Raw genomic sequence first — 27,958 nt, 5'->3', positions numbered from 1 at the left:
AAGCACTGGCGTAACTGCAGTTTAATTAAGTTATGTAGTGTAAAGTTAGAAAGGTTCGAATAACTGCATCTCCAATGAAACGAAGCTGAAGAAATATAAATTTAGTTTCTTCGATAAGAAAAAGCACCATGTAGCTTCGTAATCTTGTACTTAAAATATTGTAGTTTATAATGAGTTGGTCATCATTGTTCATTATTAAATTAGTATACAAATATATATTATGAATGTAATAACCCACATACAACAGCCAATTACATGGCCAAGCCGGAAACGGCTCAGAATGAAGTATGCAATAAAATAAGTTTAGTAACACAATTTTTAACAGCAATGCGGCTGAGCAGATCTAGATGGAAATGGGCGCAGAGAAGAACCAATCAATCTTCTTCTTAGTTTGGTTCTTTGGACCAATTTGCTAATTTTAAATACCATTTAGCCCTATTTTATGAAGGAAAAGGATGGAAAAATGGATGGTAAATGGATCAATGCAGGTAAAACCGCAAGTGGTAATTTTATCCTAGTTTTTTTGTGTCGTAACTGCGTTTTGGTTAGAGTAGATTAAATAGCGTACATACATTTGGTTACATACTAAAATAAACATAATCTAACTTCAAAGGACCGACCGAGTTCACTAAAAATATTCGTTAAACCTACTTAAGTAAATACTTTTGTGATTTTGTTTACATAAAATTCCTACATATTGGGCGTAACTGTTTACCTTTGAATATGTATTCGGCGTCGTTTAAAAATCGATAAAACACTTGTTAATGTTTGAAATAGATCTGAAGGGCCGCTATTACCTTCCAACAGTGTATCTTGTGATCGCAATTAAATGGTATGGAATGGTAATTAAAATTGCAGAACACTCATGAATATTAGCGTGAATTTTTCTTTTTATTCAAAAAAGTTATTAAACTTAGTTGACATTTTTAAAGTGAAACTTGTTTATAATCGTATTATAAATTTTTGCATTGGTATACATATTATAAGTAAGCGATTGACTGCAAACCCGCCTGATGGTTAGCAATGATGCAGCCTATGGTGTTTACGAGTACCAAGAAGATGCCTATCCAATGTACACTGGAAGATTCCCAGGCAGTGCATTCCATAGAGGCGAAAATGTGTGTGCCTACTGACGCGATTTGGCTGAAATTTGGAACGGAAATAGATTTTTTCTCAATTAACACATAGGCTACTTTTCATCCCTGAAAAAATCGTGGTTCTCGCGGGATTTGTTAAAAACTGAATTCCACGCGTACGATAAAATAAATTAAAAAAATTCGGTTGCCTGTAAAGTCGGTTTACTGACGATAGTTAAACGTGACAATGTCAGAAAATACTGATGGAACGATTGCATTGCGAGATATAATTAATTTTTTGTAAAAAAAAGTTGGCTACCCTAGAGCGAGGGAACGACGCATGACGTCATCTTTTTTTTAGTTTGCATCTGGCTTCATCGAATTATATGACGTTGTGACGTCAAAAGTAATTATGGAAATTATGTTTATTTTACGCATAATTCTATCCGACTCGACAAGTCTTGATATCGCCTATACACAAAGTTCTAGCAGATGTATGTATTTTGTTTCTCCTATTCTCCTTTCTCCCGATTCCCAGATATCGTAATTTTGAATTGAATTTGAATCTAAGACTAAAGATTAAATCCGTTTTAACAACTGAGATATTGAGGTTCTGTACTAAACGATGATCAAAAACATTTCGATAATGGACACCGTGTATAGAATACACAAAAATATTCATTACTATTCCACGTGTGTGCAATGCTTAAAAAGATTCATATATGATAAAAGCTCGGTACACAGTAAACATTACAGAACAAACAATTCACATCACGTAGGTAAAATGATACGCAGGCTCTTGGTGTATGAAGCCTGCACGGAGTATTTATTGCAATGCGGATAGACTGAACGTTTGTAGTCGCGGACAGCCGTGCTTACTAAACACAGCGATCGTTCGATTTTCGTAAATGGCGGGAAATTGTCGTAATTTTTCGCGATAAAACTGTAAATTTAAAAATCGTAAATTTAAAATTAATTACTTATCATAGTGGAATAATAACTGTATTGTTTAGTTGTATATTGTTTTGATGTTTAGTTATTTTTTTAATTGTTGTTGAATTTGAAAAAAAAAATGTTGTTATTTTTGTTTTTTGTTTTGGTGTGCTGTGCAGTGAAATGCGATTATGTTAGGTATGTTATTATTTTTTTTAATATTCTAAATATTTTTTTATATTACGTAGCTACATATTTATAATATAGATAGTTTAAGGTAATTTTTAATTATTACTTAAAAGCTTTTAAAGCTTTCTTGTGTAGCAGTTATAGCAGTGTAATTACTAGTGACTGTTTGTTTATTATGTCCAGTGATTCGCCTGTGTTTTCGGATCACGAGGTCCTGGGTTAGAATCCTGGGTCTTTGATTATGAGATATTGAATATTCAGCTAAAATTTTCAGCCCCTAATTTGAAAGTTAGTGGTAATAAACCCCCTACAGGTCCAATTTGAAAAATTATTTCTGTGTTAGATAGCCCGTTTATCAAGGAAGGCTATAGGCTATATTATATATAGGCTATTTTATTCGCGTATTCCTACGGGAACGGGAATCACGGGTGTGAAATCGCGCGGTTCCTAGTCTATACTAATATTATAAAAAATTTATTGTTTGTTGGTTTGTTTGCATTGAATAGGCTTCGAAACTAAAGAACCGATTTAAAAATTCTTTCACTGTTTAGAAGACCCGAGTTATCCCCGAGTGCTAAATGCTATATTTTGTATATGGATGAGAAAAGTAAGCTTTTTTGCGAAATTTTAAATATAAGCCAACGATGTGACGTCAAAAGAAATAGACAAATGTCAACGATGAGCAGCGAAACCTGAAATATCGTTATCCCTTTCATTGCGTTGGGAAGAAACTGGACTGGGACTACTCCGCCGCCATTGGTTGACATTTTGTCTATTTCTCTCCACCAGATATGCCGTTGGTCGCTTTCTAGTCATACTGAAGTTGGGGATTTGATTGTTATACCCCGTTTGTAACAACCCGTTGTTTACTCCAAATCTCTCATATAAGGAGAGCCGTGATAGCCCAGTGGGTATGTCCTCTGCCTCCGATTCCGGAGGGTGTGGGTTCGAATCCGGACCGGGGCATATGGACCTCCAACTTTTCAGTTGTGTGCATTTTAAGAAATTAAATATCACGTGTCTCAAACGGTGAAGGAAAACATCGTAAGGAAACCTGCATACCAGAGAATTTTCTTAATTATCTGCATGTGTGAAGTCGTCCAATTCCAATCCGTCCAATTGGGCCAGCGTGGTGGTGGGAGGGAGGTTCGAATCTGGTCCGGGGTCTCAGACTTTTCTGTTATGTGCATTTTAAGAAATTAAATAAGTATCGTATCTCAAACGGTGAACAAATCTGCATACCTCAGAATTTTCTTAATTCTCTGCAAGTGTGAAGTCTGCCAATCCGCATTAGGACAGCGTAGTGGACTATTGGCCTAACCCCTCTCATTGTCAGAGTAGACTCGTGCTCAGCAATGAGCTTAATATAGAATGATGATGATGATAAGGAGGCAAACCTAGCCCTGTATAGCCATTCAAATACGCTGATGATGATTATGTTACATTATATATTCTCTAATGTTGTTGTTACAACAAACGTTGTCAGTCTCGTGGGTGTCACATAACATAACATCAATATCGTTTGTCAGGAAAACAAAAAACATAGATATCACGTTTATTATGTAAGTAAATACAAGAATGTGAATAACATGGTAATGGTAGGTCAGCAGTTTTAAAAATAATGTAGTAAACGTTATAGTATATCGGCCTTATTTATAAACATGGATTAGGATTTTTACTATAAATTTCTTCAAAGTGAAGTGAATTTTAAAAAGAGCGATTTGGTCTACTTTACTTTGAAGGAAATTGAGGTTTAAATCTCAAACTTTGTTAATGAATAAGAGGTTTATGAAGCCCAGACTTTTGTCATTTATACTGATATTATAAAGAGGAAAGATTTGATTTTCTTTCTTTGTATTGCATAAGCTCTAAAACTACTAGACTAATTTAAAAAATTCTATCAAGCTTCTATCTATTTACTTTTTTATTCTCTCAGTATACATAATATTTTATATTAAATTACATTATCAGGGAGTATATTTTATACATAAGCTATACTTTATCCCCGTATTCTTTTGTCTGGTGGGAGGCTTCGGCCGTGACTAGTTACCACCCTACCGACAAAAACATACCGCCAAGTGATTTAGCGTTCCGGTATGATGTCGTATAGAAACCGAAAGGGGTATGGATTTTCATCATCCTCCTAACAAGTTAGCCCTCTTCCATCTTAGATTGCATCATCACTTACCATCAGGTGAGATTGTATTCAAGGGGTAACTTGTTATGGATTAAAAATAACCGGGAACTAACTGTTATACTTTTAGAAACGTGTCCTATTTACAAAACAAAACATTTCTCATTTTTCGCTTTGTTTGTTATCACCTATTTTCTATCCATATTTTTCCATATAAAAGAGGAATAGCATTGGTTTGAATGACAGATTTACTAATATGTAGGGCATATTAGGCCTCATCTTCACAAATATAAAAATCACGATTATAGTGTAACTAAAACTCTTGCTGAGTCATCAGATTATACAAAACCGCGGACAGACGGACGGACAGACAGACATGGCGAAATTATAAGGATTCCTTCTGAAGTACGTAACCCAAAAAAAAGAGAAGTAGTAAAAATGATACGAGTGCGTCTCGGTATGCTCGACAAAAGTGATAACTTACCTGCTGCCGTATACGTGAGAGAAAGGGAAGCCAGACAGAGTGGCGCCGTATGCGTTACGTTACGAAGTGGTGTACACACATAAGAAGTTATCACTTCAAAAGGAGGAAAAAAATTCTTTATATATTTCTTAAAAAGAGGAGTAGGAAGAAATCCTAACTACAAAATATAAGTACTACCATAAAGCAGTCAGAGAACTTTTCCGTCTAACCATGGACAAGAAGAAGTTTAAGAAGCTCACCACCGATTTTCAGTAATGGTGAAATTAAGGTTTCAAATTAAGAACAGTGGTGTAGCTAGGTAAACAAGGACCCTGGTGCAAATATAAAAATGGGACCCCACACTATCTAATCTAGTTAGGTTAGGTTAGGTTAGGTAAATACTTCAAAAAGAGGATTTTTTTCTTAAAAAGAGGAGTAGGAAGAAGTCCTGGCTACAAAATCTAGGGACTAGCATAAAGACAGTCAGAGAACTTTTCCGTCTAGCCATGGAGAAGAAGAAGTTTAGGAAGCTGGTCGCTGACTTTTAGCAATGGAGATGCTCTTTAAGAAGGAATGTACTTAGGTTACATAAAGGTTTTACTGTAAAGGTTGTGTTACTTCAATTAACAAAGTGGTATTTATTTACAACTAGCAGAAAATGAAAAAATAAAAAAATTAAAAAATCTTTATTCAACTAAGTCTTTAGTCAACTAAGTCTTACAAACAAGTAGCAAGGGCCCCTGCACTAGGTGGAAAACCCGTATTACTGGGTGCCCCGCTCATTCACCACACAGAACAACCGTAGTTAACAAATAACAGAATTATAAATTATAATATATTTAGTGTGTGTGTATGTGCGAGTGTGTGTGTTTGTGTGTGTGCGTGTGTGTGTGTGTATGTGTGTGTGTATGTGTGTGTGAGTGCGTGTGTGTATTATCAGTTTGTGTTTTATTTGAAATAATTGCGTCCGTATTTAAGAAAAGTTATCTTATCTATCTAAGTAAAAGTTCAGTTTGTTCATAGTCTAGGGCCAGCAAGGTATCAGTTACCACCCGTTTCAATTTATTACGAGTCAAAGCATTAATTTTGTGACTTTTATTAAATTTGTTATAGAGAAAGAGCAGACGCTCGCGACTTAGTCCACGTGGAATTCAGTTTTTTACAAATCCCGCGGGAACCATGATTTTTTCCGGGATGAAAAGTAGGCTATGTGTTAATCCAGAGTAAAATCTATTTCCATTCCAAATTTCAGCCAATTCGCTTCAGTAGCCGCAGCACAAACAACAAACACTCCACATTCAGCTCCACACTCCAGATTGAAGTCTGCCAATCCACATTGGGCCAGCATAGTGGACTATTGACCTAACCCTTCTCATTCCGAGAGGAGACTCGTGCTCAGCAGTGAGCCGAATATGGGTTGGTAATGATGATGAAATGAGTACCTAATAATTGTCTGTGTTAAAAATTTTCATAAAGAAATATGTTGCTGTAACTAAAAAATACGAGAAGGAATGAGTTCATAGAAGTAGGGCGACAGAAATAAATATGGACGTGCTACTCATGCGAAGCCAGGACCTACCTACCTACCTACATAATATACATACAAACTTGTTCAGAAGTTAATCTTCTATAAATAAATATTCTAGTTAAATTAACTTTCGACTTTCAAAACAAATATTTATTTATTAACTTTCATTTCTATTTATAATTTGGAAGGTCAATCATTGATGGACAGAATAACAGATTAATCTAGAATTTCTAATCATAATTTTGTTTTGTAGACACCAAAGATGTGCTCTAATAAAAACAAGATTAAATCAAGATTTCAAACATGTTAACCGTCTATAGAAAAATAAAGAACCGGGTTAGGTCACATACTAATTATGAAGAATCGACGCCAGATAATAAATCAAAATGCACTTTTTATTTTGACTCAACGTGGTTTTTTTTGGATATCTTTTTTTCTTTAAACCGAATTTGATACCAGTCTACTACTAAGAAATTCTTGGAAGCGAGTTAAATCTAACCATTCATTATAATACCAAACCAATAGGCGTCTAATGGTCCACTACACATCTCATCCTCCCTCCCTCCTTTTAGGAACAATGGGGTTTGGACCCACCACGCTGCTCGAATGCTGGTTAGTGTGATAATATTAAATAGTGAAGCGACCACGACCGTGCTCAGAGACTTGGGAGTAACACAAGCCTGCAACTTCCCAACTTCGAGCTGAGATTTTACTGAGTTTCTTATAAGAAAGAAAGGTACATCTATTTCACAGCCAGATTTTTTTTTTAAATTTTTTATTTCAATTTTTATCTATCTGCCTGTCTTTTTGTCGATTGCGCATAACGCCAAAACTACTGAATGAATTCAAATAAACCTTGACACTTTTTATCGTGAAAATAAAAATGGGTGAAGAAAGATGGGTTGAAAGTTTGAATAAAAAGTTCTTAATTTTTCAAGGTTTATATATGAAAATTGGTAAGTGTAGAGCCAGAAAAATTTTAAAAAGACTGGACAATGGTTCGTCCGTAACGTAGCAGGTCATAATGATCAATAAAAATTTAGTCAAACTATTGTTGTACTATTAACAGTTTTTGGTAGGTTTTAAAAAGTTTTCAAATAAAATAACTTTTTTATCAGAAGATTTATTCACCAAAAAAAAGTGAATTTAATGTATACAGTTTTAGTTTTTCATTTTAATGGTATAAATATGGACTTATACCAAAACAGTCAGAGGTGGTTAGTATTACTAACCACTGAACATCGGTTGTCATTACACAGTCAGCAATATAAATTCTCCACTTTTCTCAATTCGCACGAATAAGGAAGCTCCAATACAAAGGGATTCTCGGTCGTTCACTTTTGGTATAAATTATGTGCCAACAAAGAGTTGCTGGCAAGAAGTATAAATAGCTGTCTCGCAATTTTGTCATCTCTTGTCTTGTCCCTCATCTCATTGTTCCGGAAATATTTCTGTAATGCCGCCACGTATAGTTAAACATCATGTTAGAGAACTTTCGTCATATAAGATGATTAAACGAACTCCCGAAAATAGGTAAAGTTTACCTATTATTTGAGGCGCTCTATTATCCTTTCGTCAAGTCATCACCCATTTTTGTTGTGGTCGTGGTCTTTTCTTTGCTATCTCTGAGGTACCAATACCAATAGGTATATATTTATGACCTCTTTGGACCATCCCTCTATAGAGGAGTATTTACTCAGTATAAAATATTGCTGCTAAAGATGCTGGACATTATCTTATTAAAAAAAAAATGCTCGTGTTGAGAAAATCGCGTCTCTATAACTACATATATGAATTAGTTGGAATTTACATTATTCAAAATATTTTTAAGGACGACTTTTCTATAAAGTAGACTTGTACTTGCATTCAATATTACTATACAAATGAGTTAAAATTACAGGTAACACGTGCAGAATCGAACCTGGAACCTCTTATTTACTATAAAGCAATAAGAACTTTACTAGAAACTGATAAGATCACAATGCTGAGCACTCAAAGCTCGTTCATATATTCCACAATATCAGATTCCCCCGATAACCGCCGAGTACAGTCGTGCCCTATATTTGATATCAATATAAATATTTACGTTTAATACACGTGACTGTACTGCGATAAATATTTTTGTACATGCTTTTATGGGTAACTAAAATTGATAACACCTGCATATTACTCTTTTTTTTATTCTTTACAAGTTAGCCCTTGACTACAATCTCACCTATGGTAATGGATGGTAAGTGATGATGCAGTCTAAGATGGAAGCGGGCTAACTTGTTAGGAGGTGGATGGAAAATCCACACCCCTTTCGGTTTCTACACGGCATCGTACCGGAACGCTAAAATACTTGGTGGTACGTCTTTGCCGGTAGGGTGGTAGCCACCAGCCAGACCTGGACCAATTAAGAAAAGAATCTCAATCTGCCCAGCCGGGGATCGAACCTAGGACCTCCGTTTTGTAAATCCACCGCGCATACCACTGCGCCACGGAGGCCGTCAAAACTCACATATAACTATAGTATTAGTAACGTTATAACTTAACAACTCTATTAGAAAATCAACTGTGATTTACATCTAAATTATTTTTACCTTAGTACATTATCAGTGCATATTGTTTATGAATGAACGTTTATGAATGAAGATGTTATTTTCAGTCACTTTTCAGCAAAGTTCTTTATATGATATTCTTGCTTTTCTCACTATTCAATGCAAATTCACATCTTTTGGTTTATACACACTACAGAATGAGTTTATGTGCGTTGAGTTGCCACTTAGAAATAATAATTTAATTCATAAAATTAGTATTTTTTTTTAAATATTAGTAGTTACAATAAGTCATAATTTTAGGACGTTTTATACTAAAAGAGATGGTCCATTTCAGATCCACTCTTGTACCCCGTATCATTTAAATTTAAAAAATACAAGGATTTTATTAAAATCTAAATAAGTGAATAAACCTAACTAAATAAAAAGAAATAAATAAAATGAAACCCCAAGTTTTTGAGTGATATCAAGATGACGCCCATAAAGCAACTATATCATGACAATTGACAGCAAACATCAAATCGACTACTGCATTGAAAACGTCATCAATCCGCCATTATTACCCATATTAGTGTTGCATTTCTTGGTAGAGAATGAATATTATTTCGAAAGAATTAATGTAAATTCGTAGATTTGTATAATCAAAATAGTTAAAAAAATCTTTTCTTTTATTTCTTCCAGGGTACAATGACTGATCCTGGGCTCCATACAATTGTAACCAATCTTCTAACCTTAGGTACAACAGACCAGTCAGCTTTTTGGTTTCGCGGGAAAATAGATGTTTCATATGTATTGAATCACACATCTTTATTGATTGCCTGCTTATTTACGCAAAAATGTTATTGTGGTTAACTGTACTTACGCAGAAGTATGAGAAAGATGTAAATATGAACCACTTCAGTGTGAATGATATCATAGCACTTTAAAGTATATTTGTTGTATGCGTACCTATCTAACTCGTTAGTGGTGATCAAAACGGTTTTTAGGGTTCCGTAATCAACAAGGATCTCTAATAGTTTCGCCATGTCCGCCTGCCTGTCTGTCTGTCCGCGGTTTCGCTCAGAGGCTATTACCACTAAAAGATAGATAGATATCTCCTTTTGTTTGTAAGTAAGTAATAACTAAGTTTAAGCTACTACATCATATCAATTTTATTTACTTATATTTTTCAATATTTATTCATTTATTTAATTTATGGCGACGCCGAAGTTAAATGCAGTCTTGTGATTGGTAGAACCTAATAGTTTAAAAATAAATACAACTGAAACTATTAATATGATACAGCTTATTTTCTTTTAATTTTTAAGGTAGGATACGGCCACCACTAGGCCGTAGGAGCCGTGATAGCCCAGTGGATATGACCTCTGCCTCCGATTCCGGAGGGTGTGGGTTCGAATCCGGTCCGGGGCATGCACCTCCAACTTTTCAGTTGTGTGCATTTTATATCACGTGTCTCAATCGGTGAAGGAAAACATCGCGAGGAAACCTGCATACCAGAGAATTATCTTAATACTCTGCGTGTGTGAAGTCTGCCAATCCGCATTGGGCCAGCGTGGTGGACTATTGGTCTAACCCCTCTCATTCTGAGAGGAGACTCGAGCTCAGCAGTGAGCCGAATATGGGTTGATGACGACGACGGCCACCACTTCCCTCAATATTTCTTTACTTAACTAAATATTTCATAAAATTACAGAAAACAAAAACTTAATATTTCATAGTCCGACCTTGGGTCAGACTATGAAATATTGAGTTTTTATTTATGAAATTTTATGAAATATTTAGTTAGAGTCTTGACTCTAACAACAACAACAACAAGTCGAATACATAATCAATAACAACACATATTGGCAGACTTTTCACACGCAGATAATTAAGAAAATTTTCATGTATGCGGGTTTCCTCACGATGTTTTCCACCGTTTGGTACACATAACTGAAAAGTTGTAGGTAAATTCTCCGAACGGGATAAGAAACTACGACCTCCGATCGAAAGCAAAAGTCTTATCCACTGGGCTATCGGTATCTCAGCGGTATACAAACTTGTAACTCAACTTTAAGCTTAAAAGTAGAGTTTTCTATAATTCTATTCGTAAGTTTAAGAAGTACGGTCAAAAGTAGGGTTCTCTGTAAGTACTATCTTGAATTTTGAAGTTAGAAATGATATTCCATATCTGATACTCTGATACTGGTCCGATTTGAATAATTCTTTCAGTGTTAGATAGCCTATTTATCGAAGAAGGCTATAGGCTATTATATTATCCCCATATTCCTACGGGAACGAGAACCACGCGGGTGAAACCGCGCGGCGTCAGCTAGTAGATAACACAGTAACACGACCTCCGCGTTATGATGTAACGTGGTCAATGAACTTGAGTTTATTCTTGAGATAGATACAATGTCAAGGTTAGACTTGGGTACGCTGTTTATAGGCCATTGAGGCAATACACGTTTATACTTCCACTGAAATAAATATTATTGTTTATAAGGTCATTGTAACATAATATTTATTCATTACATTCTTTATTCAAATAGGTATACGCGGCATCTTTGATATGCTCATGCAATACTACATATAAATAAAATTGAAGTCTATAGCAGGGGCCCATATTTTTGACGGCCTCCGTGGCGCAGTGGTATGCGCGGTGGATTTACAAGACGGAGGCCCTGGGTTAGATCCCCGGCTGGGCAGATTGAGATTTTCTTAATTTGTCCAGGTCTGGCTGGTGGGAGGCTTCGGCCGTGGCTAGTTACCACCCTACCGGCAAAGACGTACCGCCAAGCGATTTAGCGTTCCGGTACGATGCCGTGTTGAAACCGAAAGGGGTGTGGATTTTCATCCATTTCCTAACAAGTTAGCCCGCTTCCATCTTAGAATGCATCATCACCTACCATCAGGTGAGATTGTAGTCAAGGGCTAACTTGTAAAGAATAAAAAAAAGGGTCATAGCTGCCGCCGTATCAGCCGTATCTATAGTATTATACTAGCTGACGCCGCATAGTTTAACCCGCGTGGTTCCCGTTCCCGTAGGACTACGGAGATAATATATAGCCTATAGCCTTCCTCGATAAATGGGCTATCTAACACAGAAAGAATTTTTCAAATCGGACTAGTATTTTCTGAGATTAGCGCGTTCAATCAATCAAACAAACAAACTCTTCAGCTTTATAATATTAGTATAGATAAAGCTGAAGCTGTTTGCTTGAACGCGCTACTCTCAGGAACTACTGGTCCGATTTGAAAAATTATTTCAGTGTTAGATAGCCCATTTATCGAGGAAGGCTATAGGCTATATATTATCTCCGTACTCCTACGGGAACGCGGATCCACGCGGATGAAACCGCATCAGCTAGTCAAAGATACGAGGCCCCGGATTACAGAGGCCCCTTACGTGTGAAAGCAAAAATTAGTAAAATATAGGTAGGTATAATCTCTTTATCCCTGGTTACGCGTGCGCACAAAATTTGGAAACATCTTAAATAGGTTAAGTAACTGTCATATTTATTTAAAGCGAGCATTTTTGTTTCTTTTATGAAGAATCTTTAGCCTTCATTTGGGCCCCCAACTAATTTTAATACACCCTCTAGGCCCGCTACGCCACTGGTGTATATCTATCTGTGATTTTAAAATAACGATGTGTTTTCTCAAGCGCTAGTAGTAGTAGGGTGTAGGTTTATTTATATGACACTACTATCAAACTAATTTATAATTTTTCCTGTCCATCCTAATCTTTGATACGGCTGGACCCTTTTTAATGGGACTTTCAATAGAAGATAGAGGAGGTCATTGAGCAAAATATAGGCTACTTTTTAATCCGGATAATCTATGGGACTTTCACTGAAATCAAGTCATTGAACAACATATGGACTTTACGCGAATGAAGTCGAGGGCGTTGCTCTACAAAGTTTATGTTACACTTAATGCAGTGATCGATGGACTTTGTAATATAGAACGTTTACTAAGCAATAGTTATTTTTTTATTGACAAACATAAATAATAATATTATAGATTATTTATTTTTGTAAAAGAGCTATGTATTGTAAAGTAGTATTACTGATCTGGATATTTCTGATGCCTATATCTTTATAAATAAATAAATATACTTTATAAACATCTTTACCTACTATGCAGTGTAGAAACCGAAAGGAGTGGGGATTTCATCCTACTCCTAACAAGTTAGTCCGCTTCCATCTTAGATTGCATCATCACTTACCATCAGGTCAGATTGTAGTAAAGGGCTAACTTGTAAATAATAGTAAAAAAAAATAGGTACCTACTCGTAATACTTGTCGACCACCGCGGTTTCAAATAATTATACAAATAAACGGAAATAAATGGTCATAGGTTTGAATCCGATCAGGGACATGCACCTCCAGCATTTTAAGAAATTAAATATCACTAAACACCTGCACACTTGAGAATTTTCTGAATTCTCTACGTGTGTCAAGTCTGCCAGTCTATCAATGGGCCAGCATGGTGGACTATTAACTTAACCCTTATTATTCTGAGAGGAAACTCGTACTCAACAGTGAGCCAAATAAGGTTAAGGTGGAAGGGTGATGATGATTACGGAAATAATACGTAGTCTATTTTATTCGCTGATAATGTAACTAGGGCAGGGTAGGCGAACCTTTATGCATCAACGTGCCATTTTTTCTAAAAAATGTTTAATGGGGTCATTGGCGTGCCATCAAATAATTTTGACTTTCTGATTATTTGGAGAATAACAATAATAAATACTATCAAAACTCTTTATGAAATAAAGTAAACAAAAGAGGTACATTTTGGAATGTTTTTATTACACGCATAAATTAAATTATTGTAAAATTAGTGTGACTTCTGTTGCTGCAGGTTAGATGACAAATAATTTATGTCAAATACCTACTTTACACATGTTTTATGATCGGCGACGTGCCCAAAATATTGTGTCGCGTGCCATCAATGGCACGCGTGCCATTGGTTCGCCTACCCTGAACTAGGGTATATTTATAAAATATACCTACTTAGGTACATTTATTAGTTTTATTAATCATATAATTAATTTATCAATAATTTTTAAAATCGGTTGTGAAAGCGTAACAGACGTCTTTTTAAACAGTAGGCAAAATCATTGAATTTACAACCATTTAAATTATTTGTAGTATCGATACTTATTGTAGCAGTCTCTAAGAAATAACAGAAAAAAAAAATATCATGCCAAAAGCCAATAACTACTATGGTAAAAGAACTACCGGCTACATGGTGCCCAAAATATATAATAAAATTGAGTGGCTCAAAAAAGAAAGGGAGATCAGTGAAGGAGTCCTCAAGAAGAAATTAAAGAAAGTTTTCCTTGGGGACCCCATCACTGACAGATTTACTTTATAGAAATTGTTTTGCACCTTTTGTAATTTTTTTTTATTATTTAATTTTATAATATTAAATTCTTAGGTTACCTTAGTGTAATTATCTTATTAAAATTAGATTTAGCAATTACTTTTAAATAATAACTAGAATGATGAGCGTCAACTCGCCAACAAACTGCCTGTACAGTTTGGCGAGATGTTAAATAATTGTTATATCTTATCTGCCTTTTTCACAAGATTTTTGTGGACAAGAAAAAGTCCAAAAAAACATTTTACAACTTAAGAAAAGTCACGCAATATTTTCATTTGTTTTCAGCAACAACTACTACATCATCGAAATGCCAGAGGAGGAAGTTGCAAGAGACTACAACACTCCTTTCAAAGTGTACTGGAACGTGCCATCCAGACAATGTTTATCCAGGAACGTCGTATTTAACTTGACCAAATTCGGAATAATCCAAAACGATAATGACACATTCGAAGGAGGCAGAATCACAATAATGTACGACCCTGGCGTGTTTCCGGCAATATTTCAGAGTGACAGTGGGTCTTATAGATATAGAAATGGCGGCGTACCTCAACAGGGGAATTTGGAGTTACACTTGACCGTGTTTCGAGAGAGTCTCAATAAATCTATACCGAATCCAGATTTCAGCGGTAAGTCCAATTTCACATGTCTAAATAAACTAGCTGACGCGTTTTCCCTGTTCTCTTAGGAATATAGCCTTTCTCGATAAATGGGCTATCTAACACTGGAAGAATTTTTCAAATCGGACCAGTAGTTCCTGAGATTAGCGCGTTCAATCAAACAAACAATCTCTTCAGCTTTATAATATTAAATATTAGTATAGATAACGATAGTCACAAAATAAAGTGCTGTTGTGGTGACCTCGCAAACGCAGCGTTGACCCCCTACGACGTCAAAATGGTACACAGCCGGAGCTGCTGAATGAAGTAAGGTTAGAGATCGTGGTGTTTATAAGGGGTCTGTGTTCAGTATAGGCTGATATTGATGATAACAAAGTTATATTCCATTGTGATAGAATGGTAAGTACGCTAAAAACTCAGCATTCTCCTCCAACGAAGACATTACACGCAAACAAAAAGCAAGATATGGTGCACCGAAGAAATTTTTCACACTAGGTGTTTGTCTATGATAAGGATAAATACGCTGAAAGGAAATGGAGGAAGTATGTACCTCGAGTAAGATGAAAATTATAAGAGTCAATTAAAAAGAAACTATGTTCTTCCATTCAAAATGAAAAGCCCATACATGGTTCAATCCATGAAATCCAATTAATACAATTTTGAGTTTGTTTAATTATAAATATTTTGTTTCAGGTGTCGGTATAATTGATTTCGAGTCATGGCGTCCAATATTTCGGCAACAATTCGGCACTTTGACACCGTACATTGATTTATCAATGAATATCGAGAAGAGGAGACATTGGTGGTGGCCCACGTCCTGGCAAAAAATGGAGGTATGTACTACTACTATGTTTTTTTTATTCTCTACAAGTTAGCCCTTGACTACAAGAAGCGGCTGGTAGCGGGCTAACTTGTTAGGCGGAGGATGAAAATCCACACCCCTTTCGGTTTCTACACGACGTCGTACCGGAACGCTAATTCGCTTTTGTACTTCGTTTGAGCAAGTTTTTATAACATGATCCTAATTTTACACAACAACTTTTGGTAAACTACCCTCCTCCCAACTTGTATCGATAACGAGGTTATTAAAAGTTGTTACTAACCAGCTATTTTTTACTGTTGCTTAATAAATAAATAAAGAACCAACAATAAACTCAGCAGTAGCTCTTTTTAAAAAAAAATTGCAATTATTGTATATAGATATATAGACATTTTTTTTACGTCTACTTCCTGTGTGAGGGTGGTAGCTGATCCAATGGCATTCAAGCATCTTTATCATATGTAATACTCTATTTGGTAAATGATATTTAACTATAGGTATACATAACAGGCGAGTAGGATAATAATGTAAAATTACCCATTGATTATTATTTTTTCAAAACTGCATCTAAGTTTCATACAGATTCTTTAGCTTGTAATCTTTTAGCTCCGGTAGTCTCTTCAAAGCTTGTTTTTTCGAAGGTACTTTATTTTGTCTCTGTAATTTAAAACGTAAATCGTGTTTTTTCCTTTTTTGCGTCTTAGAATCTGGTTAAATTAAACCGCAAGCCACATAAGGAGCACTTGTTTTAATTAAAACAAATTCTTCGTGTGATTGCACGTAAATGCTCGGCATCGTTACCCTAATTACACAGATTGCATAATTAGGGACAACCACAGTTTATACTGTGACAGATAAACAGGACAAATAAACATACCTACTTATTGTGAAGTAGTATAACTCAACAGCAGGCTTCACACGCGTAGAGAACTAAGAAAATTCTCAGATATGCAGGTTTCTTCACGATGTTTTTCTTTCTCCGTTTGAGACACACAATAGTCAATTTCTTAAAATGCACATAATTGACTGAAACGATGGAGACGTTATAGCTGTGATCCATGACAATCCATAATATTATTAAAAAAAAAATCCAAAAGTATAATGATGAAAATGGGATCTCAATGGAACCAATTGTTGCCAACTGTAGGTATATTGTATAGATACTTATTTGCAAAACATAAATAGAATTTTGACAGCGCGGTGGTATGCGCGGTGGATTTACAAGACGGAGGTCCTGGGTTCGATCCTCGACTGGACCTATTGAGGTTTTCTTAATTGGTCCAGGTCTGGCATGTGGGAGGCTTCAGTCGTGGCTAGTTACCAGCCCACCGGCAAAGACGTACCGGCAAGCGATTTGGCGTTGCAGTACGGTGTCGTGTGAGAACCGTAAGGAGTGTAGATTTCCATCCTACTTCTAACAAGTTACCCCGCTTCCATCTTAGATTGCATCATCACTTACCATTAGTTGAGATTGTTGTCAAGGGAACTTGTAGAGTGTAAAAAAAGATAGCTGAGCTTATATCACTGATGCAACTCGGCTTATCTTACCGTTCTTTACGGCATATCAGTGCATCCAGGAATTTCATATTTGGATGTATACGATAAGATACTTAAGCTAACTTATCTGAATCGCTATGATGGTTAGGTGGAAAAGTGGCAAGAATAATGGCAGCATTTCCGCGTTATACAGCCTGGCTAATCCAGAGGACTGGTACGTGGCGTCGGGATGACTTGCGCGAGTAGAGCAGTAATGCATATAGCCTAGTTAAATTGAAAAAAAAAAAACAATTTTTTCATACAGAATCTAGGAAACCATGAATCTAGATATAGCCTAGTTAAATTGCGACCAGACCCATTTTTTCATACAAAATCTAGAAAACCATAAATCTAGTTTAAAGGCGACTTCGTCATTATCAACCCACTAGCTGACGCCGCGCGGTTTCACCCGCGTGGTTCCCGTTCACGTAAGAGTACGGGGATAAAATATATGTAATAGCCTATAGTATTCCTCAATAAATGGGCTATCTAACACTGAAATAAATTTTTAAATAAGACCAGTAGGTCCTGAGATTTGACGGCCTCCGTGACGCAGTAGTATGCGCGGTGGATATACAAGACGGAGGTCCTGGGTTCGACCCCCGCCTGGGCAGACTGAGATTTTCTTAATTTGTCCAGGTCTGGCTGGTGGGAGGCTTCGGCCGTGGCTAGTTACCACCATACCGGCAAAGACGTACCGCCAAGCGGTTTAGCGTTCCGGTACGATGCTGTGTAGAAACCGAAATTGGTGTGGATTTTCATCCTCCTCCTAACAAGTTAGCCCGCTTCCATCTTAGACTGCATCATCACTTACCATCAGGCGAGATTGTAGTCAAGGGCTAACTTGTAAAGAATAAAAAAAAGAGATTAGCGCGTTCAATAAAACAAACAAACACCGGTGGTCAAACACGCCGTACAATACGTCATGAAGACCGCTCGCTCTCCCAAGAAAGATACCGTATTTCGAATGACTTGATTGAGTAAAAAAACATATTTCATTATATTTCCAGGCAACTAAACGCTTCGAAGACGCCGCACGAGTGTTTATGCAGACGACCCTGTCCATAGCGAAGCAGATGCGCCCGCGAGCGATCTGGGGCTACTACGCGTTCCCCTACTGCTTCAATATGGGCACTAACAACTTGGTAGAGAATTGCACCGATCAGATCAAAGGCGAAAATGATAAGTGAGTTGAAACTTGTTGTTACTTTCTATTGGCATTTTGAAAACTTTTAAACATTTTCAATATAGTACACAAACTTTCCAGAGAGCTCGTGATAGCCCAGTGAATATGACTTTTGCCTCCGATTCCGGAGAGTCCGGGGCATGCACCTCCAACTTTTCAGTTGTGTGCATTTTATCTCAAACGGTGAAGGAAAACATCGTGAGGAAACCTGCATACCAGAGAATTTTCTTAATTCTCTGCGTGTGTGCAGTCTGCCAATCCGCATTGGGCCAGCGTGGTGGACTAGTGGCTTAACCCCTGTTATTCTGAAAGGAGACTCAAGCTCTGCAATGAGCCGAGTTTGCGTTGTTAATGATGATGTCACAAACTTTCAACACAGTCTTTCAATTGGTACTTTAAAAAGCTTACAGCATTTCTAGCCATGTTTATTAAAATTTTATGGTTTACAAGTACCTTTATGGATTATACAATCCTTAGGTACTTCCATACTTCCTAACCTAATATTATGAACCGAATGTGAACTGAACAGTCGACTTCTTCGAGTTCAAACTAAGAATTTATTGGAAGAGAGATCTAATAGTCTTGTTTTAGGTATTACGCTAAGTCTGGACCGGATCCCTTGACCTCACGATCCATAAACAAATTGGACCAACAAGGCATTTCTACAAGAAACTAGTTATCATTATTGACCCACTAAAAGGTCAGAACTTGCTCCTTATAGGAGAAGGATGTAGAACTTTTACCCAGCACGCTGTACCAATGCATGCTGGGGCTTACGATGATAATGTTACCGACACCAACGGCTTAACATGCTTTCTGAGGCACGTGAGTTAACACCAGCAACCACCCTTTCCGGACTGAAATTTTTTGCTGAAAATATCTTAGAAGATTCGAAACCAGGAACTCGTGATCCAAAAACCACGTAGGCTAATGAACAACAAATGGATCATCAAGGCAGTTACCTACAACACCATTTTACCCAAAAGGTTTCTCAACCATGATAACATCTATTTCAGAATCTACTGGCTCTGGGCGGAAAGCACTGCTTTGTATCCCTCAGTGTACAGCTCTGTGAGCCTCTCGACGGCTCAGCTGGCGGCGCTGGTTCGAGGACGGGTCACTGAGGCCAACAGAGTGAAGAAACCCGGGACCCTTGTGCTGCCTTACTTCTGGTTTAGATATCGCGATGGCAGCTATATGAGCAAGGTAATGAGATATAAAAACTATTGTACTCTTTTTTTTAAACTGTGTATCTACTTAACTGATGTTAAAAAATCTTTTACCAATAGAAAACCACGTGATATGTGAGAGTTTTATGGTATATTTTATCCCCGTCTCCCAACTGGAACAGAAACTACGCAGATGAAACCACGGAACGGAACTTCTAGTCACATATTATAAAGGCGAAAGTTTGTGTGTAAGTTTGTAAATGTGAAAGTGTGTAAGTGTGTAAGTATGTTTGTTCCTCTTTTACGCTGCGGCTACTGAAGCGATTTGGCCAAGCTCAAAGCCAAGGCTCACGAAATATCGAACGTCACTTGACGTACGTGGTCGTCGGCGACGTCTTACTGCAGTCAACGGCAGTCGACTGCAGTCGTCGGTAGCAGTTGCTGCTCGTGTAAATGAACACTTAGTAGACGTCTACTAAGAGAGGGCCATCAAAGTCGTCAGAGAGTGACTAATAATTTCTAGCGACAACTCACTCCGGAAGTCCTTGATTCCATTCTAACTCAAATCATTTATGAAATGTGTCTTCTAGGCTCAGGTTTAATCAAGTGACCTTCCACTTGACCTTATCTACTATGCTTACACATTATCGATTGTGCATATGTGTGTAGTGAATAGGTGAATAAAATACCGTGTGTCAATAGTATGCCTGTAATTCACAATCATTTGAAATTGAATGGTGTTAGTCATAAGGAGGCCTAGCCCTGTATTTATACAATGTTAGGGTTAAACCAAGCAGCACCAATGTAGGTTATCGGGTTAAATCTAATAGAGTGACGTTTGACACTGTAATGATTTCGTTGTAGTCGTGAAATAACTCCGGGTTGTTACTAAGAACTTTTTGAAAGGAAGAACACCTCAGTATTTCATACTCCGATCAAGAACTCGAATCCTAGACCGACCATAGATTCGATATCACATAGGCTAATCACTTAGGTACTGGACCAAAGAGGCACTTTCGAGGAATGAACTAATTAATATTACCCCCTCTCCTCTCAAACGGTGAAGGAAAAACATTGTGAGGAAACCTGCATCCCAGAGAATTTTCTTAATTATCTGCGTGTGTGAAGTCTGCCTATATAATCCCTCTCATTCTGAGAGTAGACTCGAGCTCAGCAGTGAGCCGAATATGGGTTGATAATGATGACACCCTCTCCTGTCTGGCCTGTTAACTATATTGCTAACTCTTAAAAAATAGTAACTACAATAATTGGATAATAAAAGGAACCTACGTTAAGCATTTCGTACAACACAATATTTCATAGTAGACCTTCAATGGGCATACTAAAATCAACTCAATAGCTTTAATTGAATAATTTGAAATCCACAATCAAATTAGGACACTTCCTTCCAAGAATGTATAATTTAGTGACGTCATGTATTAAGAAGGTATTGTCAAAAAATAGGATTCCCCTCTCCATCGTAAATAAGCATAACGGTTATTGTTTGCACTTGAAAACGAATATAGTTATTAGTTAGTTCAATGTTGTCACCACATCATTCTAGATTCGTTATGGTTGACTCGGTTCAATGTTTAGTCGTTACACGTGTAGAAATATTATCTTCTATTTTTATTATAAAGAAATATCAATAGTATTTAATTAATATCCAATATAAGTACTTAATGCTGTTTACACATCCACGGACAATCCACGGTTTGTTGAGGAAATGACTACTTACTCGTAATAAGATTGACGGCCTCCGTGGCGCAGTGGTGTGCGCGGTGGATTTACAAAACGGAGGTCCTGGGTTCGAACCCTGGCTGGGCAGATTGAAATTTTCTTAATTTGTCCAGGTCTGGCTGGTGGGAGGCTTCGGCCGTGGCTAGTTACCACCCTACCGACAAAGACGTACCGCCAAGCGATTTAGCGTTCCGGTACGATGCCGTGTAGAAACCGAAAGGGGTGTGGATTTTCATCCTCCTCCTAACAAGTTAGCCCGCTTCCATCTTAGACTGCATCATCACTTACCATCAGGTGAGATTGTAGTCAAGGGCTAACTTGTAAAGAATAAAAAAAAAGATTAATATCTGCCAATGCATTTAAACGAGTATAGTTTTTCGCGATCTTTTAATCGTCTTAACTGATTTACCTTTTAAGAAATAATATTTTATTCTTGAGTTATATCTTTTTTAACCCCGACGCAAAAATCTTTGTTATAAGTTTCACGTCGATGTCTGTCTGTGTTTACAGCAGATATATCATATTTTTTGGTTCAATAGATTAGTATCAGTATAGGTCATCTTGCAATACGATCTCGTTGACCTGGTGCTGCAATTACGATGGTCGCCAGAATTACCGACTCTTAAAAAACCTCAAACCAACTTTTTAAGGGCTGTTATACTCTAAGCATTTTTAGCGTAGGGGGTTTTTTGAATTAAATAGTCATCATCATTATCAACCCATATATTCGGCTCACTGCTGAGCTCGAGTCTCCTCTCAGAATGAGAGGGGTTAGGCCAATAGTCCACCACGCTGGCCCAACTCGGATTGGCAGGCTTCACACACGCAGAGAATTAAGAAATCTCTCTGGTGTTCAGATTTCCTCACGATGTTTTTCTTGACCGTTTGAGACACGTGATATTTTAATTTCCTAAAATGCATACAACTGAAAAGTTGGAGGTGCATGCCCCGGACCGGATTTGAACCTACGCCCTCCGGAATCGGAGGCAGAGGCCTCATATAGGCCTTATATCCACTGGGCTATCACGGCTCCCTATATATCTTTTACCCCGACGCAAAAGGGGTGTTATAAGGTTGACGTCGATGTCTGTCTATGTGTGTGTCTGTATGTGATGATGTGTGTCATCGTAGCCCTCAAATAGGTAGAATGGTCTCTAGAGAACCCAATTCTTCAGACAGCAGACATATCATATATTTTGGTTCAATAGATTAGTTTCTATGAGTAGGTAACTTGCTAATTGTAGGTAATCTTGCAATACGGTAAACTTGACGTGATGGTGGTGCTGCAACCAGGATGGTCGCCAGAAAACCCAATTCTTCCAAAAACCCAACCCAACGTTTTAAAGGTTGCTGCACAATAAGTATTTTTTGCGTAGGGAATTTTTCAATTTTGACTATCAATATTGCTTGTTATTTGTATAGTAAGCAGCAATAAATAAATAAAAATCTATACTAATATTATAAAGAGGTAAAGTTTGTAAGTTTGTAAGTTTGTAAGTTTGTAAGTTTGTAAGTTTGTAAGTTTGTAACAATTTTTTGAAATGGGGTAATCTTCGGAACTACTGGTCCGATTTTAAAAATTCTTTCACCAATAGAATGCTACGTTATCGGGGAGTGCTATAGGCTATATGTTATATTTATATCATATATAACTACTGAGATATCGCGGGTTTTCTCTTACAGGTCAGACCGAAAAACTTACTTATTCGCATGCTCAACCATTGCGTATAACTGAAATAAATGTATGGAGGCTTTTTGAACCTTTAAAAGTTCTACAAAAAAGTCCGCGACACCATATATCTATCTTTTATATTTTAGCAGATATAGTACCTTTAGTACTTTAATAAATTATTTAAATTTTAAACTAATGTTTACGTCATTATTTACACAACTAAACTTAAATCCTTATCAAAATAAATTATTTAATAATCACAAGGATATTATAGAGATAAGATTTGCCCTTTACAGTATGTTAATTAGTTATATAGTTTCGGAGATAATACAAAATTTCTGAAAGTCGCAGAAATGCCGCTATTTGACGCCCCGCGGTTTCAATTACGTGGTTCCCGTTCCCGTATGAATATGAGGACCAAACATAGCCTATGACACTCGCAAATAATGTAGCTTTCTATTGGTAAAAGAATTTTCCAAATCGGTCCAGTAGATCCAGAGATTACCCCCGACAACCACACAAACTTTACCTCTTTATAGTATTAGCATAGAAGTCGCTTGGGAAATTATAGTCTTTTTGTCATTGCACCACGCACAAAAGGCTGGACCAATTTTGCTGAGGGTAGGGATAGGATAGAGGTAGGGAAGGGGTAGGATAGAGGTAGGGTAGGGGTAATTTAGGGAAAGTGTAGAGTAGGGTAGGGTAGGGGAAAGGTAGAGGTAGGGGTAGTGTAGGGTAGGGGAAAGGTAGAGGTAGGGGAAGGATATGGAACGTATAGGGTAGGGGAGGAGTAGGATAGGGGTAGGGTAGGGTAGGGGTAGGGTACGGGTAGGGTAGGGTTAGGGTAGGGATAAGGTAGGGGTAGGGAAGGGTTAGGGTTAGCGGTAGGGTAGGAATAAGGTAGGGGTAGGGTAGGGGTAGATTAGGGGTAGGGTAGGATAGTGTATGGATAGGTTACGGGTAGGGTTAGGGTAGGGTAAGGTGGGGGGAAGGAAGGGTTAGCGTTAGCGGTAGGGTAGGAGTAAGATAGGGGTAGGGTAGGGTAGGGTTGGGTAGGTTTACGAGCAGGATAAGGTAGAGGTAGAGAAGTTTACATCAATTTTTACGCGGACGAAGTCGCGGGCGTCCGCTAGTAATGTATATACATAAAAAACCTCGGTATTGGTCCCTCGGGCTTTAAATGAAAAATTAATGTTTTATGTATTAACATGCGGACGTCCGCGACTTTGTCTACGTGGAATTCAGCTATTTACAAATCCTGCGAGAACCATGGATTTTACCGGGATGAAAAGTAGCCTATGTGTTGATCCAGAATAAAATATATTTCCCTTCCAAATTTTAGCCAAATCGTTTCAGTAGCCGCAGCACAAAGAGGAACAAATACACACACACAAACTTTCGCCTGTATAATATTACTGTGATAGTGTGATCTGATAACGAGACGAATATCTTAGCATTCCATGGATTCACCGTGCAGGTGCCGGGTCCATCTCGTGGTAGAGAGAAAAACACCGAGCAAATTCCAGGACTTGTGACTATTGGATGTAGGGTTAAGGAATTCCTTGACGATCGATCAACACTCCCATTCTCTCCTCGTGTTGTTCTCCCTACCTATCCAAATTTGGTAAGATCCTATTAGAGCAGCTTTGGATACTCGTTCTAATATAGAACTAGCTGCACTTCTAGAGAGGCCAAGGTCTTTAAGCAAGTTATAGAGAGATTTTGCTGGTAATCCTCTCACACCTACTTCTCCGGCGTACAGACTAACTACATAGCCATTTTTAGTTAGTTCATTTGTTAGGTCATAATAATTATTCACTTTTAAACTGTGGTCCTTCGGAATGTTAGTCTCCCAATAAACAATTCAATAATTATGTAAATAATATATGTATTTATGTATATGACGTAATTGACAAACGAATGTTAATAATAATATTTGTTTTCTTTTATTTCAGGAAGACGTAACTGCGGTGATGGATGCGTTAAAGAAAACAAATGCTTCTGGTCTTATAATATGGGGGAGTTCAAGTGATGTTAATCAAGTTGACAATTGTAATGGTCTATATAACTACGTCGAAAACACATTGGGGCCGATTATTAAGTCATATATACAACAAATTAACAGAGTATATGACGACCCAGAACAGAATGATGCTGAAAATGACGACGATTATAATGATACTTTTACTACAACGGATGCAACTACAACAGATCAGACAACAACTTTAAATGGAAACCTAGAAACTACTACAAATAACTTCTTGAAAATGGGCGTCGATCAAGATTCCAGTGTGTTATCCAACAGTTATTCAAAAAGTACATCACAGAATAACTCAACTTATTGGGATATTGTTCAAAAGGCTATTAAGAAGGAAACTACTAACTTAAATGGGAATGATAACTCTTCCTCTATAGAAAATTCAAGTACAGAAACAACTACAAAAGAAAATGTTTTAGTTAATTCGTTAGACGACTTTTTATTTACAATTAAAAGTACAACATACCCAAGTAATGACTCTGAAGATAGCGAAGAAAATGATAATTTTAGCGAAGATTTGGCTTCATCAACGGTTGATTTGGACTCATCGAGAAATACGAATGAGGATTTTTCAACAGTATACACTACACAAACATCAACAGAGAGCTTAGAGAACTTTATCATTATTAATGACGACAAAAAGACAACTCGATAACTTCAGCGATTAACGTGACTTAAATAAAAATAAAATAAAAGTGATTGACACTTATATTATGGATGGAATTGCTAACGAAATAAACCTGATTCCGAAGTTGAATAGTAGGTTTATGGCTTGAGAAGCTACTTAATGCAAATATTATACCAATCAAAGGCTACTGGTATAACTGTACTTATGTTGATTAGAAAGTCTATAATGAAAGAAACTATAGTGTTAAACGGCAACTTGGTTTCTAGTGATTGCTGAGTGAATTTTATTTTGTTTATTAAAAAAAAACTATCCATCTTGCTCCCATAGGTGCCCCAGATATTCAAATTTTATCTATTCATGTTACACCTCTGCGTTTGGGTCAAAGAAGTTTATATGTTTGGGTCAAAGAAGTAAAATTCAACTTAATTGGTCCAGTAGATTCGGAGAAAAATAACTGTGACAGATGGACATACAGACACGCGAGTGATCTTCTAAGTGATCTTATAATACATTAATAATATGATCTTATAAGGGTTTCGTTTTTATACCCTACAAATAAAATATGACGGCAGTATACATTACAGTGATATTAAAATGCAAAGTAGTAAATTATTCTCGAGAAAAAAGTCTTTCTCATTTTTTTACATTTTATATTTATATGTATTTTACTTTATTTATTATTATGTTCATAGAATAATTACACTTGAAAAGTTGAAGAAATTGTTCTAACTTAAATTATATTTCATTTAAAAAACCAAATATATCCGTTAAAATAATTTTAACCTGGCCGAATAGGAATATTTTCAGAAAATGCAGATTCTATGCAAAATGTGTAACGTAATGCTACCAGCATGCAATACGACAAACTACTTGTTGTTGTTGTGAAATGTTGTAAAAACGATACGATTTCATAAGATTTTTGTAGGTTAAAGCAAAGCAGTGTTAGAAATATTCGATAAACCCTATTTCCTAAGTTGAAACCTGTAATTTAAGAAAGCCTAAGTGAAATGTTATCGCCATGTAGCAACGACTTACGGTACGGACGGCTTCAGTGTGCTCGCGGCGTTCGAGGCGTCCACATCTCTTTTTGTGTAATTCGTTACTTATGATAGGCGGGGAGAGTGACTTGAGTGGAAAAGGGGCGTGTTAGTCGACTGTCAAAGGATCCTTTAACCCTACAAACATCGTTCACAAGTACGTGACTTCACTCAAGGTCTTTCTCTGCCATTCTAGGGTCTTATTTTGGTTACAGTTTGATTTGTTAATAAAGTTGTCCTTGAGTGTTGTGAACCTTTGTTCGACATTAGTTTTATTATATTTGTAATCTCTTTTGAGTCCTATAATAGAACTGAAAACTTTTTTTAAATATTATTCGCATAGTTGTGACGCATAGTTACGCGTACATATTATGTACCTTAGTCTTAGTGTATACTATGGATATGGTACCAAATATAATTACTTGTAAGACCAAAAGTAGGGTTAGTAAGATAGGGATCCTATACTTTTGTCTTATAGTTCACACCCACCGATCATTTTCATGTTACATATAAGTTATGACTCTTTTCTTTGAACCTCTTTGCACGCGCTATAAAAGTTCTCATATTTTACTAGAAACCCGGCTTCAATATTAATAATAATAATAATATGCTCCCGACCGACTTTTTCGATCACGGCGGCTAATCACATGGTGAGATTAACCATGTACGCAGGAGATATTATAGTGCACAAGTGTATGCGCAAGCACAGGTGCACTCTCTCTTCCCTCACTCTCGAAATCCGATGGGACGGCAGACCGACACGACCGGTGAGAGATCAGGCGCAGGACCGACGGCTTTACGTGCTCTCCGAGGCACGGGGGTGTATTAACACCGCCAACTTCCCAACTCCAGGCTGCTATTAAGATTTTCCTTCTAAGAAAAATCCCAATAACCTATTTTTGTTTTTGTTGGCCTGACCCGGGATTCGAACCCTGGACCTCATTGTCCGTAGCTGAACCAGCTACGGACAATGATTTCAATATTAGCTGTTAATTTGAAATATGTTTTATTTAAAAGCTTTCATAGATTTAAATCTATCACAGAGACAATAAATCTTCAATGAAAGCCTGTACGTATAAAGATGTAGAGCTGTTTTTTTTTATATGTTCAAGCAAATCCACTTGATTTCAAATAAAAATATATGAACAAAAAGAAGATTTATATGAAAATTAGTGCTAAAAAGGTTCAAAGAAATGCAAATATAATATAATATAATGTAAGTAGGAATTTAAATAAGAAAAAGATTAATATAATTAAGAAAAAATAAATAATTTATCACAAG

At 36.8% G+C, this 27,958-nt stretch overlaps 1 protein-coding gene across 1 annotated transcript; it reads left to right on the top strand.

Annotated features, from left to right (window-relative positions):
- Positions 1-1,932: 1,932 nt before the first annotated feature.
- On the top strand, positions 1,933-27,958 carry LOC112054776 (hyaluronidase A). Its single transcript, XM_024094674.2, has 6 exons — positions 1,933-2,207; positions 14,519-14,859; positions 15,544-15,683; positions 18,217-18,392; positions 19,409-19,598; positions 24,929-27,958. Exons 1-6 carry the CDS (start codon positions 2,149-2,151, stop codon positions 25,664-25,666), a joined length of 1,644 nt encoding a protein of 547 aa, XP_023950442.2. The 5' UTR covers positions 1,933-2,148; the 3' UTR covers positions 25,667-27,958.

Source organism: Bicyclus anynana, chromosome 2, assembly GCF_947172395.1.
Source record: "Bicyclus anynana chromosome 2, ilBicAnyn1.1, whole genome shotgun sequence".
NCBI classification, from domain to species: Eukaryota; Metazoa; Arthropoda; class Insecta; order Lepidoptera; family Nymphalidae; genus Bicyclus; species Bicyclus anynana.
This window is presented reverse-complemented; position numbering and strand designations above follow the sequence as displayed.